General features: G+C 36.3%; 1 protein-coding gene across 1 annotated transcript; it reads right to left on the bottom strand.

Moving 5' to 3' along the window:
* Positions 1-12,238: 12,238 nt before the first annotated feature.
* LOC107640020 (uncharacterized) lies at positions 12,239-13,515 on the bottom strand. Its single transcript, XM_016343568.1, has 3 exons — positions 13,398-13,515; positions 13,025-13,137; positions 12,239-12,934 (listed from the first exon to the last, which is right to left on the bottom strand). The coding sequence occupies exons 1-3, from the start codon at positions 13,513-13,515 to the stop codon at positions 12,239-12,241; spliced, it is 927 nt and encodes a 308-aa protein (XP_016199054.1).
* Positions 13,516-18,906: the final 5,391 nt, after the last annotated feature.

Here is an 18,906-nt window from a genome sequence, read left to right as displayed (position 1 = left end):
GTTGGCAGAAATGAAAGTTCAGTTAGTGAAGACCATTGAAAAATATCTCTAGGATGGAAAATTAGTGCAGTTGAAGCGGAAATTAGAATATTAAAAATGTGGAATATTATGTTGTCTGTGTTTGTTATTATTTTTGGAATTGTGATTGTAGCTTATGGATTAGGTGGGATGAAATATCTGTAACTATGATATCAGTTATGTGAATGAAGCATTGTTATGTATTTAATGACAAAATATAAATGGAATTTTATGTTCTCTTAGTAATGATATATCCTGTAAAAAATTCTTTAAAACTGAGATTATATAAAAGAGGAGGTATAACTTATGACCAAATAAGTATCAGAAAAGTATAGTTTGATCAAATTGGTCAAGCTGTTATGAGTCTGTAGCTGAAGACAAGATCAGGAGCTGACTCTAATAACTATATATGTAGTATACACTTCTATTAGTGAATAAATTGAAGTGTATAGTTCATTGGTGAAAACATTGAATACAAAATAATAACTTCGGCTCTCAATGATTATCTTCTATGTTCCCATGAAAACAAAAATAGATGAGATGTTATGACAAAAGAAAATCTAATAGAACCTTTTGTGGTTCTTGCACTTGACAGAGGACCCACAAATAAGTAATTCATTAAGTAATTCATAGTCATTAATCATTGTCAATATCACAGCATTAGCAATAGCAGTATCTGTATCATACTTTAAATACCCTAGATAACATAGTTTCAAATATCCTAAACCAAAACAGATTACTCTACATAACATAGTAACAAAATATCAAAAGAGCATAGTTTGATCAAATGCTCTCTACAAAATATGTTCTACACAACTTCCAGTCAACATTGCAAATTGTTTTCTATTTTGTTGTTGGTGGTTTGAAGCCTCGGGTGGGGACGAATTTCATAAACTCTGCTAAGCGTGTAGCTGTCCCAGAACTTGCTCCTTGCATTGGGTCCACATTGAAAGTTGTTTGCCTCTTAGATTGCAGCTTGTCAGGCCTTGTCACCTGTTGTGAAGGTGGAGGTGGGTCTGATGGAGAGACCTAGTGAAATTGTTAACAGAATTAGTGACCAATACAACCCAATAAAAACCAATCAATATATTATCAAATAGTATCAATCAATTGGATATACCCAACATTTACTCGTGTATTATAAACCAATACAAACCAGTTAACAGTTAATCAAATATTAGAAACCAATCACTACCTGTTCCTGATTTTCTGGCTGTGAGTAAGTGGGTTGGGTGAGTACAATCTCTGAAGCATTTGCATCATCAATAGCTTGTCCTGGTGCTAATGGAGCATTTTCATTAATCTCAGCAGCTTGGGTGTTAGTAGTGGCAGCATTTGCTGGATCTGTAGTCTCTCTAGCCTTAGAACCTTTTCTTTTGCAACAACAGCCGATGCTGCATTAACAAGGGCACTAGCAAGGTCATCAGCTTTTCTATGAGCGCAACTCCTCTTTGTATGTCCTCTCGTACTACAGTAAGTACATGTGAATTCTTTGTATTTCCTCTTCAACTTGGTTTCAGTTTTTGACTTCTTAACGCTAGATGGCTCTTCATCAGCATCCTTTTGTCTTTTTTGGGTTATTGGCCCTGGCTTTCGCTTTGTTTTAGGTGCATGAGGCCTATTTTGTTCACTTCTCTCCCAAAGATCTTGTCCTGGTATTGGATTGAGAGAGTGCTTGTAGGTATCTCTATAGGCTTCCATGGTCAGCCAACGATGACAAAAGTCCTCAGGATTTCGATTTATCTTGGAGATGGCTGCACATGCATGGACACACGGCATGCCTACAAGGCCAGATGTTATGAAACAGTATCCAACAATCTATTTAAATAGAGACCAAACACCAGAGACAAAAAATAGTTAAACTAATAACATCACTTAAATTAATACAAATCAGTCACTATCTAATCTAAACTATGTTTAATCAAATGATACAAACAAATAGAAATAACCAATTATTGGCTACCTCAGTACCTGTTATTTGCCAAAACCTACAGGTGCATATGCTCTTTCCCAAGTCAACAACCATGTTAGTAGGCCAACCGTGGATCTCAAATCTTTGATACTCTTCATCTCCACTCCAGATCGGTGTCCATTTTTGAGATTCTTTCCGGATTTTCTGCAATCTACTATGTTGGATTGGTGGGAGCTTACCAATATGGTGGGATAACTTGACCTTGTTTTTTGCAATGGACCGCATCGCAAACATCCGAACCTCCTCTAACAAGGTGATTATTGACTTAGCTCTGTATTCCTTGATCCTCGAGTTCAAAACCTCGCAGGCATTGTTACAAATGTTATCAATTTTTTGATCATGTCAGAAATATGCCCTAGTCCATGCTTCTCTAGGCCACTTATCCAAATATGCCCAAGCTCCCTCGTTGAGTCTCTTTAACCTATCCATCTTCAGATCAAAACCATGGCGAGTTGTTTCCCTAGCACATTCCCATAATAGTCCTCTGTACTCTTGCTCTTTCCATTATTTGTTAAAATTCTTCCATAAATGTCAGACACAGAATCGATGGTGTACATTGGGCATGAGCTCCTTTACTGCTGAAGCCAAACCCTGAACCAGCAACACATGAAAATTCAATTATCATGCCTCAAACAGACCCCCAAAATATATTAAGTGACCTCAAACAGACCCCCAAATATATTAAGTGACCTCAAACAGACCCTCGCAACAAATACATTTACTAATCACAGTCCTCACAGCAAGTGTGAATTGATTATACAAATAAATCTTTTTAATCATAGTCTTCACAGCAAGTATGAATTGATTATACAAATAAATCTTTTTAATCATAGTCTTCATAGCAAGTATGAATTGATTATACAAATACATTTACTAATCACAGTCTTCACAGCAAGTATAAATTGATTATAGTCCTCACAGAAAGTATGAATTGATTATACAAATACATTTACTAATCACAGTCATCACAGTAAGTATGAATTCATTATACAAATATATTTACTCATTTACCTTTTGCATGTCTGACATAAAAGCCCATTTGTCAGCCATGTAGTCACCCAAGTCATCAAGCAGCAGGTCCAAAAACTACCTCCAATTCTCTTTATTCTCAACATCAACAATTGCCCACGCAATTGGATATATATGGTTGTTGGCGTCCTGAGCCACTGCTGAGAGTATTTGTCCCCCAAACCGAGTCTTCAAGAAGGCTCCGTCGAGTCCGATCAGTGGGCAGCAGCCAGCCTTAAAACCCTTCTTACATCCATCCAGGCATACATACATTTTTTCAAATATAAGATCATCCCTTTGAAGATATGTACCAATCTTTACTGTTGAACCAGGATTACTCTTAAGTAGAGTTTCTGCATAATCTCTAACTAAACTATACTGGACATCTGCATCACCGTAAACAATATTTCATGCGTCCATTAAAGCTCTGGTTAGTGATGATTTGTTTAGGTCCACGTCACACTTTCTCCTGAAATATGCTTTAGCCTCACTGCAGATACCTCCTCAATTTCTTTACCAACTTGCCAGCAAGGCATCTCCTATTGGCTGTCCTGTTTTTGCTCATCCTAGGACATATGTGTTCATTCTTAAATGTTTTTAATTGCCAGCATGTCTCCTCATAAATTCTGGATGCATAAGCAACCCATGGACATCTAACCATATCCTCATCTTCTCCAGTTGTCCACTTGCAAATAGCTCTGACTCTGTAGCTCTCATTCCTTCTAAATTTAATCTCCTTACCCTCTTGAATGGTGAATTCTCTCACAGCATCCATAAATTCATTCTTGTCACTGAACTTCATTCCAACTTGTAGTTTTAGTTCACCAAATTGGCCACCCTCGGAGAAGATTGGGTGCACATCATCAGCATCATCAGCATCACTCCACTCCTCATCTAAGTTTGGGGGGGTTTCAATTCTTCAGATTTCCAATAGTCGTTTCCATCAGAATCATCATGAATTGGATCATATACATCATAATATTCTTGGTTGTTTTCTTTATTGCCCAGCACTTGCACCCAATCTACTTCTTCACACAACTAGACCGTCATCTTCCTCTACTATTTTCTCCTTGCCTTTCTTCCAGGCAGCACCTGGAGCATGCTTCAACTTAAATTCCCTCAACCTAGCTGCCGAAAGACCACCTTCAATATCTGATTTAGTAGAACTGTCTTGTGGTCCAGGCTTGTATAGGCTATCTTCTGCAGATTCGTACGAGTCATGTGAGTCACTGTCACTGCCATTGTTGTCATCAAGGCTTATATAGGTTTTCTTGCTGTCAGTATCTTGTTTTTGTCCCACTACTCTTCCTTTTAGTCTAGCAGAGGATCTTGTTGCAGTATGAATTGATTTGGATGAAGTGGCTTTAGATTTGGGGGCTGATTTGGGTGTTGGATTGGGCTTGGATGCTGATTTGGGTGTTGGATTGGGCTTAGGTCCTGGTTTGGCTATGGGCTTAGGTGTCTCCTTAGGTGTAGGTTTGGGCTTAGGTGTAGGCTTAGGTTTCTCCTTAGTTGCTGGCATGGCCTTAGGTTTGGAAGGGCCTTCACTTGTGCTGTTGATGGGTGATTTGATATGGGATGGAATGGTTGGTGTATCCTTCTTTGGGCTAGGGTGGTCCCTTTGACAATGTTTTCTACACCAGTGGCATTGGGTGTTAGCTCTATCAATTCATGTGCTTCTTCCTCTACCATGGGTTGGAAAACTCCATGCTCATAGTATATGTGCACTGTTCCCCCATTGTTCTTTGCATAGAAGCACATCTCTACTAGCTCTTTGTCATGACTTAGTGCTCGCAGTCCACTCTTCATAGGTCTACCAGGAACAAGCCACCAACACTCAACCATGTTATCATAACCCAGGACCTTGTAGTAGTCTCTCAGTAAAAATACATCTAATACGTCCTCATCCAGCCCAGTCAACTCATCAGTGTGATCATCGTCATAAACCAAACTGCCATTTGGTTTGGTGACAAAACTGCCTCCATGATGATACACAATCATTATACGTTCATCCATCTATAAATAAAATTCAGGAGACACAATGGTTAAAAACAACATTAAGTTCAATAAATTGAAAATAGTAATTCAGATTACCCACAATTCAGTTGGGGCTTAGTTCTAATATATTAAACAAATTAATCAATTAAAAGTCTTTTGGCTACCATTAAAAAAAAGGAAGAATTAAAACATGAATATTTTGTTAAAGGTATTTGGTTTAATTTCAATCTGTCTCATGCAATCTTTAATCATGAAACATGAAAGAATAAAGCAAGTAAAATCAACAATATTTGGATACAATGACAACTTTGCTAATCAAAGTAAATTCAACTCTGACTCAAGTATCAAACTATTATGCCATACAATACTACCCAACATTGCCAATACTTCACACAATATATGAAACAAGTACAATAACACACTCATGATTATCACTTAATTTCAGATGTATAATAACACACTCATGGTGGTCATTGATGTAGACAAAGTTGGTAGGATTCAAAAATAGCTAAACACGAAGGATTATGCTTTTTACAAGGATAATTAATGGCAGAATAGAGTAAAACCCCTCCCCGGTCCCTAACCATTTACAAAATTGACCTGGCGCCCCCTCACCATTAGAAATTAACAACGCGGCCCTCATCGATTATCTCCGTGTGACCAAAAGGACCCTCTCCGTGAAATGTAACCGAGAAATCCTACGTGTAACGGTAACTATCTGATGTGGATTCAAATGATTTGATGAGACAATTGGGTCCTTGCACAATCATCAAAAATGTTGCCGTTTTGATGCATAATGGAATCAGATTCTAACATACATTCCTCATTCTCTCCCTGAAGTATCACACGCTCTCACTCTTTGCCCTCATCCACACAAAGAATTACCGTAAACCCTAGAGACTGTCAGGCTTTCCGTTAGAAATAACGACAAAGGAGAGCCGGCGAGGATGACGTAACTGTGCAGTAACGTGGCATTTGCTGACGGAGGTGGTGACGTGCTACTGACGGAGCCGCACTTTCATTTTTAGAGGTGAGTTTGTACAACCGTTTGTAAACGACATCACTGTGGTCCTTCATTTGTTTATCTGAAGGAAGTATTGTTACCATGGACCACCATAAAGTATGATATGCATACTTTTTTACATTTGTGAATAACAGTCACTTTCACTAGGGTTGGGTCATCACTTGGAGTAAAGTTTTTTTGTTTGTTTTGAATATATTAATGTCTGTTAATAATAATTTATTAATGGGTTACTGAGTAAAGTTTATATATTGCAGATGGCTGTTGAGATTATACCAGTATTTCACCATGGGGGTGGTTTGAGAGAGACGATAATTATATGCTCAGCTACCTTGATGGTAAGGTGGAGTGATTCCCCAAGTTGGACATTGACTTTGTTAATTTTAAGGATTTTGAGGAGATGTTCAAAGGGTTAGGATATACAGAATACAAGGCTATGTATTGGCATGACCCCAGTGCCCCTTACCTAGAGGCTGGCCTCCATATTTTAAAAGGTGACAAAGAAATTAACCATATGTGTGATAACAAGATGGCAAATTTAGAAACTGATGAGTTGCATGTGTATTTTGAGCATCATATGAGGCAGCCAGATGTGGATGAAGCAGGGGCTGCTCCTGTAGACTTGAATTATTCCTCCACTGATGATGGCTATGAGAGCGCTGAAGATGAGGTTTATAAGCCTCCCCCACCTGGTTATGAGACACTAAGCAGCAGTAGTAGTGAGGAGTTAAGGTCAAGGAATAAGAGTAAGAAAGACACACCCAAAAAGGAGTTAAGGTTCAAAGACGCCAAAGCAAGCTTGGGGTTAATCTAAGGGAAAAGACCTGCACTTGTAATCAATGGCAACTTACTGGTAATTCTCTAGTAAACTCCACTTTGTTGTTTCTATTAAGTAGACATGTAATAATATAATTTGTTGCAGGCATGCCATGTAAACATGCAGTTGCTGCAATCTCAAGGTTACGGACGCTTAACTTGAAGCCTGAAGATTTTGTGCATGAGTGGCTTACCATGGATGCCATGCGTGCCACTTATGGTATTACAATTCAACCTGTCAACAGTGAGGAATTTTGGGAGACATCAGATGCTCTTAGGCCAGTGGCACCTGCCATCAAGAGACCTCCTGGTCGTCCTAAGAAGAGAAGAACTACTGATCCTGTGTCTGAGAGCCAACTAACAGAGAACAAGGTAGAAAAGGCCTTCGAGGTGACATGCAGCAAGTGCGAGGAAAAAGATCACTATTACAAGACATGTAAGGGAGCTCCAAGGGATCCCAATTGGCAGCCAAAGAAGAAGAAGGCAAGAAATGCAAAGGTACAATACTTAGGCTAGTATTAGGAGTTACAGGGATTTAAATGTCTATTAATGTGAATATCGAAGGGGTTTATGTGTCTAGAAAATGGTTTAATAAGGGGTTTATGAGTCTTATAAATGGTTTAATGAGGGGTTTATGTGTCCTAAATTTCTTACAATTGATTACAGGGAGATAACCAAGCTATTGTTAAACCTAAATCTGGTGCTACTCCCTCTGCGGTCATAGATCCTATCGTAAGTTGATGACTTATTTGAGTTCTCTTGTTTATGGTGTGGCATAAAATAGGATAACCCTTAACTTGTATACAAATTATAGGCTAAAGCAAGAAAGCATAAGAAGAAGTTACCAAGAAATGTTACTCCAGTGACCCTTCCATAGGCAGGAGTAGAAATTCCAGTGTCACAATCTGCTCCTACGAATGAGGTAATAGTAGTGATCAATATAACATTGTGGCTGAAATTTTAGTGTAGTACCAAACAAAAATCTAATTTTCATTATTGTTGGTCAAAAAAGCAGGCTCAAGACATCAATGGACAAACTGATGAAAATGGTGATAGATCACTTGCACCAAATCCAGTTGTACCTAGTCCAACTGCCCCAGGCCCAACCACAACTGCAACCAACCATGTCTTGCAAAATATGGTGAATGGTCCACAAATTCCTGCACCCTTCCGGAAGAAACAGCCAATTCGTAAGCCATTGACATCTCAGGTTCATGGACCGTTACTTCCACCCATTATGTCCACAAACCAAGCCCCACCAACCCAATCAAGGATGGCTACAAGATCAACTACATCCATTGGCATTTCTCTCAAGACACAGGTAGCAACTAGTGCTGGCACGACAGCTAGGTTGTTCCAATTCATCCCAACACCAGGACTCAAACAAGGAATCAAGGCACCAAGCTTTGGAGCACCACTAAGCTTTAAAGAAATTGGCTCCACTGCACCCCCTTTTAAAGCTCCACGGAAAAAATGAAGATTAGATAGTTATGGCTAGTATTTTGGATAGTATTTTGTGACTTATATCTGATTGAAAACTCTGCCTAACATTGGTCTAGTATTTTGGAGTACTTGAACACTTTAGATTATCTGTTTTATATACTTACCAAGGCATAACATGTAATGCCATGTAGGTGTGTAATGCCATGTAGGTGTTCTGCAACTTTTTATATATTATGATATTTTGTGTTTTAGTCTAAAGATTTTGATTGCATACTAGATTTGGTTTATTCTTCATTCAATGAGATTGTATGAAAACATACTTCAAATGATCAAACACTCAGAAATTATCACAAGGCTACTTACAATTTAAATCACAACAACATTTCTATCATTGAAATTCAACAATTTAACATCACAGTCATCATCCTTAATGTGCATCTAGTTCATAACATCAACATCCAAAATAAGTTACAATTTTTTTACATCCTATTAGGCTGAAGTGCAGTAATAAAAATTCCACCAACAACAACAATGAAAAATGCCATGATAATACATCTATTCTGTCTAGTGTATCTTCTTCCATGAACTCCATCATATAGCTTAATCTCCATCTCTTTAACTTTGTCCTCCAACTCCTTCAATCTCCCATGAACTTCCATCTTTTAGACTTCTACCACCGTATAGCCAGACTCAGTTATCAGCTCATCCAGCCACTTAAAATATTTGCAATGCGTTGAAGGAGTCTACAATTATGAACAATTTTTTTTAATCAACCTAATTACAGAGAAGATTGTAAGATGGAATAAATCCTAATGTACCTTGAAATAACTGCAACCAAAGAACAACCTATTTGGATTATTTGATGTGGTGGATTCAAAGAGAATCGCATGAGCTCCACAATAATAGCTTGGATGTGTGAACTTCTTCCTTGCCATGCCAACATTGCCAGAGTTGTTGCTTGAAGCTCCGATCGACTTCTCTTTCCATGAACGACGGATTGAATCTGATGAATGTTCTTCCGTGTTCATCACTGAAGGCAAGGTAAGATTTGATACCTAGGGTTCACATTAACATTTGGGATTACTCTTATTAAGAACTGGAATCAAAACTGCAGCGTTTTTGATGACTGTGTACATGGATTCTATCCTATCAACAACACTCAGTCCACGTATAACAGCTACTGGTACAGGTAGGATCTTTCGGTTACTTTTTACCTGTAAACCGATAATAGGGTCCTTTTGGTCACACGGAGAGAATCGATGAGGGCCGCGTTGTTAATTTCTAATTGTGAGGGGGCGCCAGGTCAATTTTGTAAATAGTTAGGGACCGGGGAGGGGTTTTACTTGGCAGAATATTTCAGACACCAGAAGAAAAATATCCATTTCATTTCCCATTTAAAGAAAATGTTAAAAGTGATCATAAGTGATTAATGGAAGGAAACTATTCAAGTTAGAACATTAAGAAGGAAAGTTAAAGATACGGTTTAATCCCCATTTAATCAAACTTTTTCAAATATTTCTACCAAAAGAACACATTTTCCATTTAATAAATTGATATGCCAAGAGTTGAAGTCAACTAATGTTAATGAAGCACATACTAGGACAAACACAAGATTCATGCAGAAAATTTAAGGGAAGGGTTCTTGAGAAATAAAATAGAGTCCACTTTAGTCATTAAGTCATTCCTTCGCTCGAAGATTCCAACTAGTAATCACACCCTTAAAGTTCATGTATAAAAGTAGGATTCTTTTATCAAAATTATATTCTATCATTAGATATATCAGTATTCCCTTTCCACTATATTAGCACTCTTGTAAATAATAGTACAAGAAGGAACAAGGAAACACATGAAAGCAAAATTGTCATGTGTGTTCATTAGTCAAGGGACGGAAATTTAAGGATCCCATTTTAATATATAAATGCACTAAAATCTTAAATGTGATCATCTACGACACCTCCAAGCCATAGTACTAATGTCAATATCTAAGGAAAATCAAGTAGTTCAGTTCATGATTATCACTTAATTTCAGATGTATAATAAAACATTCAGTTGATCAATAAGAAAACATTTCAGATGCAGACAATGTTCAGCACAGAAAATACTTTATTTTTACAAGAAATTATCCAGTCAACAATTAAATTAAAATGGGATATGAAAGAGTAAATTTGTTATTCTAAAATGGAATATGAAGAATCAAATACCGCTCTAACGAACAAAGAATTGAACGATTCAGTTGATCACAGCCACACACATGTAAAAAAATTAGACCCTAACATACAAAAACTCTATCATCATCAACAACCATAATCAACCACATTCTCCCAAAGTTTCACTGATGAAGTAGAGTGAAAAAAATAAAACACAACCCACAACCAACATTTTCAAAAAAACAGAGTATGGTAGTTGAGAGCAACGACTTTATTACTAACCTGTTGTTCAAAAGATGACTTCTAGGTAATTAATCTTCACAATAGGAGGCGAAACAAGTAAGAAAATTTTCAAACCTCCATTACTGCGACACCCATGGTGCTTCTCTGACGGGAACGTATATGAGGGGAAGAAGAGGAAGAGAAAGGGTCAATTGGATTTCACTTTTGAAGTGGTTAATGTTTGGATTTTCATTTAACCCCTTTCTCATGTCAACGACGTCGTTTTTAAAGATTTCGGCGCCAACAGTAAATTAAAGAAGTGAATCAGCCAGAACTTCACATTGTTAATTATCTCGGACACCCAAATTATGTAAGTTTTTATTATTTAATATTTTGATTTAATAAATATAATAGTGATAATATTAGATTTTAGTAATCGAGTAGAACTAATAGAATAGAACTAATTAGTTAAGTTTAGAGGTTTAGGAATAGAATAGAACTAATTAGTTTATAAACTCTGAATTTTTTATTAATAATATGCTTTTTTTGGAATGAAATGTATGACTAGTTATTATGTTTTTGCTGGAATGAATGAATGAAATCAAATTTATTATTATTATTATTATTATTATTATTATTATTATTATTATTATATGTTGGAAGAAAATTTTAATTAATATATTTTTATTTTAATTGTATTGTACTAGAAGAAGTAGAAATATGAATTTAGAATCTACTAGAAGTATGAATTTATAATATTTAAGTTAAGAAAAAAATAATTTAATAAATTATTCTTGATTATTGATAATTGAATGTAATGTAACATAATTTAGGATAATTTTGACAATAAATTAGTGAAAACAGAACCTAAAACACAAATTTAATATATTATTTTATGGTTATTAATAATAATAATAATAATATGAGTATGAACTTATTCTGGTTATTATGTTATTATATATATGCTTTGTAATGTAAAGAAAACAAACAAACACACACACACATAAGTTTTTTAAATAATTTATGATTATTGAACTTATTCTGATTATGCATAAGTTGGGTGCAAAATATAATTTTATTGGTAGTAATAATGGACATATTAGCATAATCATGTTATTGTTAATATAATTATGTACTGATAGTTACAATGAAAATGTGATATTGCAGGGTTCATGGATGTTGATATGTGATCACTTTTTGCCGTCGGACTCGTACAACCCAATTGTTGAGGGGCATTTACGAGAGACTAGTTTTTACCATGTTTCTCAGATTGAAGTCGTTCAATGCCAGTCAATAATGATTAATGATCTAATCGAGAGATGGCGGCCAGAGACTCACACATTTCATTTTCCAGTTGGTGAGTGTGCCGTGACGTTGGAGGATGTGGCGATGATTCTCGGTCTGCCGACAAATGGAATTCCGGTTATAGGACCAACCATGAGTAGTTTTGAGGCCTTGGAGGCCGGTGCTTGCACCACTTTGGTGTTGCACCGAGGAAGACAGACTGTAGAGGAAGCTTTATAAAACTGACGTGGATTAGGGGTTTGAAGGATCGCATAGTGTTGACTGATGATATTCAGATTCAAAGGTACGTCAAGTGTCACATAATGTTGTTATTTGGGACAATTTTGACCTGATGAAATCGTGTCGATCAGAGATAAATCCTACACCATCGCGTGTCATCACATGTTGGCACAAGTTACTTAGAAAAAAGTACCACGCCTCAGAAGTCTCTCCCTCCACTATGGCAAATGCAATAGGCACAATATTGTTATTGTCATCTTGTGAAACTGCTACCAACAAACAACCCTTGTATTTTCCATACAAATGAGTCCCGTCCACTTGCACAACTGGCTTGCAATGTCTGAATGCCCTTATACAAGGGTAATAACTCCAGAAGACTCGGTGCAGTACACGGATATCAGGAACCAAATCATCCCCCCGGTATGCAGACATTGTTTCAAAGTGAACCACCGCTGACGGCTCCTTGTGACACATGGCCTCAAACCATATGGGCAAGGCTTCGTACGATGCTTCCCAACCTCCGAAGATTGACTCCACCGCCTTCTGCTTTGCCAACCATGCTTTGCGATAACTGATGGTGTAGTTAAACTTCGACTGTACTTCCGCAATGACTGATTTCACATTTATAGATGGGTCAACATCTACCAACGGCTTAATTGCTTCTGCAACTGTCTTGGAATCCAATTTCGAATGGTCTTGAGAAATACTAGATCTGGTACAAGTGTGACTACCATTGTACCTTCTTATCTTCCAACAGTACTTCTTCTGCATTTTGGTAACACTGATCAGCCAATCACAACTTGCGCCATATTGTGTACATTTAGCATAGAATGTCGTCGGTTACGACTCATACACCTTATAGTCTACACCTCTACGGATTGTATAATCCTTCATCGCCTTGATTATTGCCTCCCTCAAACTGAATTTCATTCCAACCGTGAATTCACCATCCACCACAACAGGAAGCTCTATTACAATCACACAGCAAGATATGTATTCTCGTAAATTATAATAGTCTATATTTTAACAGATATAATTATAGTCTATATTTTAGCTATCTTATCTACTTAAAGACCTAGTAAATATAGTACATACTAAATAACTATTAACTAATAAAATAATCAAATGCATGTTACACAAATTATAATTCACAGGTCACATATTTTACTCTTCTGATCTTATTGATCTACTACCCCAAACTATCACATAACTATCTTTCTTTACATACCTGCATTTATATATTGAGAAAACTTCGGTGCATGCATATCCTCCAAATCCAACGACCGCATGAAAGAAGGCTCTTGAAACGGTTGTTGGTTTGCTAGTACATTTGTGACCTCCGCCATATTTGCGTTCATAGTGCCGTCAGCTTCATCTTCTTCTTCACCCAGACCAACGATCTCATAATTACTTTCAAATTTCTCCTCGATATCACTATTATAATCTTCCAATTAAATATTTCGGCCCGCTTCTGACTGCTCGAACTCAATATACAGCTCAATGCACGACATTCGATGGCAATTTTCAATATACATTAAAAATATTTCATGCATGTTCGCTTCATCCATCACGTATTTGGTTTGAAATTGAACGAACCCACCAAACACGGCTAAAGGATACCTGTACAAAATACAAGATACTCTCCTAGATATATGAGGATCTATCTTCTCACAAATCACACCTTTTAATTCCTCAAACGACAATGTGTACGGAATAACAACATCTAACGAATTTTCACATGCAAATTGAACTCTTTCATACGTTTGTAATAAAATCTGTCCAAAATAATATATTTTCAAAATAACTCTATCATCCATGATAATAGTGATATACTAAGCACTCTCAATCACACTATTATTTTCTTTTTGGAAGAATGAAGAAGGAGAACCAAAGAAGAGGAGCAACATTACTTCCTGGTTTTTTGAACTAGACGAAGAGGTAGGAGAACTAGTGGGGAGTTCTCAAAGTAATCTTTATGTATACAGCAACAAGTAAATCGGACGGCCTGACCGCGTCCTCGCATTTCAAATTTTTTCATAACACTAATCAGACCGTCCGATTAGTTTCAACATATTTTCTCTGTCTTGAAATCGCTGGACCGATTTCAGTACCCTCAACGTTCTGCTTCGCACAAAACAAAAAATTAAACGCCGTCACAGGTTGTAAATCCATCAATACTCCATAACTGAGCGTAACTCATATATCAAACTCATATAACAAAAATTAGCCGGATGAGGCTCTCACCAAAGCCACTAATCATGAGAAATAAATTTCAGCTTTGAATTACTGTCAACTCAAGCGTTAAGCTTATTGGTAGTAAATACAAATAATGTTATACCAACAAATTTTATCCAGTAACATCTAGAAAAAAAAGACCATTTTAAAATAAATCTTCATTTTTAACCACCAAAGATTAAACACTGATAAAACTAACCATAAACAAATTAAACTAACACTATATCCATAAAAGATAAATTTTTTTTAACAATACTATCTAATTGTTAAATTTAAAGTTGACTCTATTAAAATTATTTAAAAAAAAAATTAACTTATCCTTTCTCTCATCTTTCCCATCCCATTCTTTTTAACCTCTTCATGCTTAGCTTTCATCCATGGATTTCCAAATATGTTTATTCTGTACAATTAATTAGAATAATTCTAGCATCCAAAAAATGAATAATAACTTAGCAGAAATCACAAAATTCACATACGCAAAAGTTCAATTGTTCAAATTGTTAATTTAGATAAGCCACCACGTTCTTGAGAAGTATTTTTTCCCTAAATTATTTTTACCAATAAAACACTTCCAAATTTGTAAACAAAAAATAAAAATCTCAATAATACAAGTAAAGTAGTGATGACTAGACATTGTTGTTCTTGAATTTTCTAACTTCACATCTTATTAGGAATTTGTGAGTTTTGTCATTATCGAGAAAAAAAACCAACTTGGTAACCCAAACCTAATCTTGGACGGCAGTGATATCCTAAGCCTTGCAAACGACGCGTCCACCAGGATGGGAGGTAGTGATTCTCGATATGGTGCGACTTGGCTAGCCAGAAAAGCAAGCTAAGGCGACGAGTCTAAGTCTGACGTGGCGCGGTATCGTGAGGGAGAGATTACGGAAGGGTCGTGCGGTGGGATAAAGAGAATAAGAATGAAGAAGGGGAATTGATTGGGGGGAGGTTGGTCGAAAGCACCAAGGGACAAGAGTAATAATGACCACTGTAAAGTGTTTTTTTTTCCTGTGAAGAAGGTTGAGTAATGGGGTAGAAGATGTTGAAGGGTTTGGACGGGAAAGATAATTAGGAGGGTAATTTGGGGAGTTTAGAAAATTTATAATGAAGTCAACTCTAAATTTAATAATTGAGTAGTATTGTTAGAAGAAATTTATCTTTTATGGATATATCGTTAGTTTAATTTTTTGTGATTAGTTTCATCAGCCTCTAAATTTTTTATGGTAAAAAATGGTTATTTTACTCACCATTTTATTTATTCTGATATACTCTTCTTTTTATAACAGCAAGAATAAACTACCAAAATAGGAACGTTGATAAAAATAATCCTAAAAGATCCAAAAACAAAAAAAAAATCCTAAAAAATTAATAAATTTGACAAAGACCATTAAACATTAACCGAGCACATTTTAGTTAATAAAAAATGTTGAGTTAGCATATGAAAGAACTTAGATGACGAATTCTACTTTATTAATAATTTTGTGTCATTATTAATTAAATTAATATTAAACATGCTAAAAAATAAAAAAATTCCAAATTCATATCAATTTCTTACTTATCTTTTTTCTCTTTCCTTCAATTTCTCCTTCTCCTTTTTCTTAAATCTCTAAAGAAGAAAAAATATTCATTTTTTTTAAATCAAATACATTTTCTCACTCAAACACTCACTCCATTCCACCCACTGACAAGTAACCACCTCATAAATTTTCACGATGACCTCTAGTGCAAATCTCTTCTACTTCATTTTTATTGTCACTTCTACCTCTCTATTCTTTGCGCAAAAAACACAAAATACAAGACAACAATATACAAAATATATATTTTTTAATTTCAAAATTATACTAATATACACAGACAAAACAATACTAAAATCCAAATTCAAATCCAATCACATAGACCCTTACTTGAACATATGCATATGAAAAAAAGAGAAGGAAAAGAGAAAACGAAAAATATAGAAAGAAAATACATGAAGGCAAAACAAAGAAACAAGAGAGAGAAATATAAAGAGGAGAAAGAAGAGAAAGGCGACAATATGGACGGTGCTACCGCTGCTGCTGGGTTCACTAGACCAGAGAGAGAGAGAGAGAGAGAGAGAGAGAGAGAGAGAGAGAGAGAGAGAGAGAGAGAGAGAGAGAGAGAGAGAGACGATGCCGACACTGGTTGTCCTTTTCTTTCCCTGCTCACCAAAATTTCTGCCACTGTCTGAGCAAATTCCTCATGCTACTTTCACCAATTTGAACGTATGAAAAAGATTAAGACTAGAATTCTAATAATTTGATTGAATCTTTCGAATACCGAATTAGTAGTTAGCTCTAACATCAAATATCAATTATATTATATATACACTCTAAAATTTAATTACTAAATAAGTTTTTCGTTTTTTAAACAAAGGAGTTTAGCACAATAAAGTGGAGCGAGACAATAAGAAATACAAACACATCAAATAACAACCAAACAACGTATCAACACAAAGATTTATCCCATTGTCATATCTAATATTGTCATCAACAACAAAAGAGATCCATACCCTTCCACTCCTTGTAGTTAAGAAAAGACACGTTGATGATTTTCTCTACATGTTTTCTTTTATTCTGGAATATCCTTCTATTTCTTTTCATCTAGATGTTCCAAATGATCGCAAAGAAACATATCAACCATTTCTTGCGCTCCTTCTTTCTATTTGTTACTCCTGTCTAACTTTGAAAATGTTCCTTCAAAGTACCTGAAAAATATCATTGTCTGCCAAAATCAGATATCCATGCACATCACACTTGCTAAGTAAATTCAGAGCTAAGAAACAAGTGGTGAATACCTTCAACATCCTTGTTATATAATACAATACATTATCTTTCTGATTAACAATCCCGATCTGACTCAGCCTTTCCTTTGTATTCACCCTGTCTATCAAGACAAACTAAACAAACAGCTCCACTCTTGATGGAACTAACTCTAATTTCCAAATAGTCCTAATAAAACTGTAATTTGTTCCGTCTTCCAGAAGCATTTCCGCCTATAACAGCTTCTTGTGAATTTTGGGTCTGCATCATCTTGCTTTCATCTTCTGTTTTATCAATCTCTTTTTTTTGAACAATTTTTTCATTCCGTGCTTAAAAAATTGCCACAATATCATCTTTTTCATTGTACAACATTGTTTCTAACCCCATTACTGATTTCCAAGTCCTTTTGTTTTCCAGTATCTGCTCCTCCAATTTTGAACACTGATTGCCACTGGCCCCAACATCATTGTCATCCCCTTCTTCCCGGATAACAACCTCTCCAACTCCATCCTCGTCATGCATCGAAGCCTCCCTCCCTCCCTTTGATCCAATTCTTATACCTCCATCAACAAATTCTTCATTAACCCACCATCTGTTTTCAAATTCAATATTATCACTGTTTGCATTATCAGTCCCATCGTTCACATCATCATCCCGATAGTCCCCATCATTTGAATGCTCAGCGCCATGAGCCCCATCATCACGAGCTTCTCTAATCATTCCATCCCCCATCGCCAACGATTGCATCGAAATATCGTTCCATGATTTTTTGCGTGTTGCTAGGCATGCTACGCTACCGCTTCCATCGTCCCCAACGTCCTCAACATAATCCACATTCTTCACAAATTCAGTGGAGTGTGGCTGGGCTTCAACGTGGTTCAACGGGCACTCCGAATCGTCGCTTACATGGTTCGCATCTCGGCCACCTCTGATGCAGTGGTCTCCTTCTCCATCGGACAAATCAATGTCATCTCCTCTATTATGCCTTGCAAAATGGGTAGGCATACTCTCTCTAAGAATCTTGTTACCAACCCGACCCGGTTATAGCGGACTCGGCCTAAATGCAATGCCTTCTTTAGTGTTGTTCACCCATGTTGTTGATGAACTTGGGCCCATGTGGCCTACTAACCCCTTTTTTGTAATTTGTTTGTATTACTGGCCCATACATTAGACAGACATTGGTTTTTTTTATCCCTTATGGCTTCTTTTTTCAGCCCATTATGCCTGCTGCTACAGTTCCATGTCACTGTTTTTTCAAATTCTACTTCATTATTTATAACATCACATCCCACAAAATCAGCACTTCCTTCAATATCTCCATAATCTGATTGATATGATTCTATTTTTCTGTGATTATATTTTGAATGGTCATTAATTCACTCATTTAAAATTAGTTTTAAAATTACCAATCTACCCTTCTCTTCTTCATCCTCCCTTAGCACCTCCATTATCACTTCTGCTGCTTGATCTCCATAATCTAGCGGGTTTGTTAATTGTTAGCCTTACCGACCTTACAACCATATCTGCCCATTTACTCGCTGTACCATTCTTTCATTGTTCGCAGCTTGTGCCACTTTCACCATCATTTTCCAGGTTACAATGCAATCTATATGCTTCACGTCCCACCTCTTTTACCAATACATCGAAGCCACTAGTACCTATTGGAATATGAACCTATTCATTAATCACATCCATAACACAAGTATCAATTTGCAGACGTCT

Source organism: Arachis ipaensis, chromosome B5, assembly GCF_059453495.1.
Source record: "Arachis ipaensis isolate K30076 ecotype BB chromosome B5, ASM5945349v1, whole genome shotgun sequence".
Taxonomy (NCBI): domain Eukaryota; kingdom Viridiplantae; phylum Streptophyta; class Magnoliopsida; order Fabales; family Fabaceae; genus Arachis; species Arachis ipaensis.
Note: the sequence above shows the minus strand (reverse complement) of the source record. Positions and strands in the feature narration are given on the sequence as shown.

Excerpts from the sequence above, each read along its gene's own strand:
- LOC107640020 (XM_016343568.1), bottom strand. The coding sequence starts at position 13,515 with ATGGCGGAGGTCACAAATGTACTAGCAAACCAACAACCGTTTCAAGAG. Across the intron at positions 13,138-13,397 it reads TTCTCAATATATAAATGCAG|AGCTTCCTGTTGTGGTGGAT; the intron begins GTATGTAAAGAA and ends TGATTGTAATAG. Across the intron at positions 12,935-13,024 it reads GTAGAGGTGTAGACTATAAG|AAGAAGTACTGTTGGAAGAT; the intron begins GTGTATGAGTCG and ends ACCAAAATGCAG.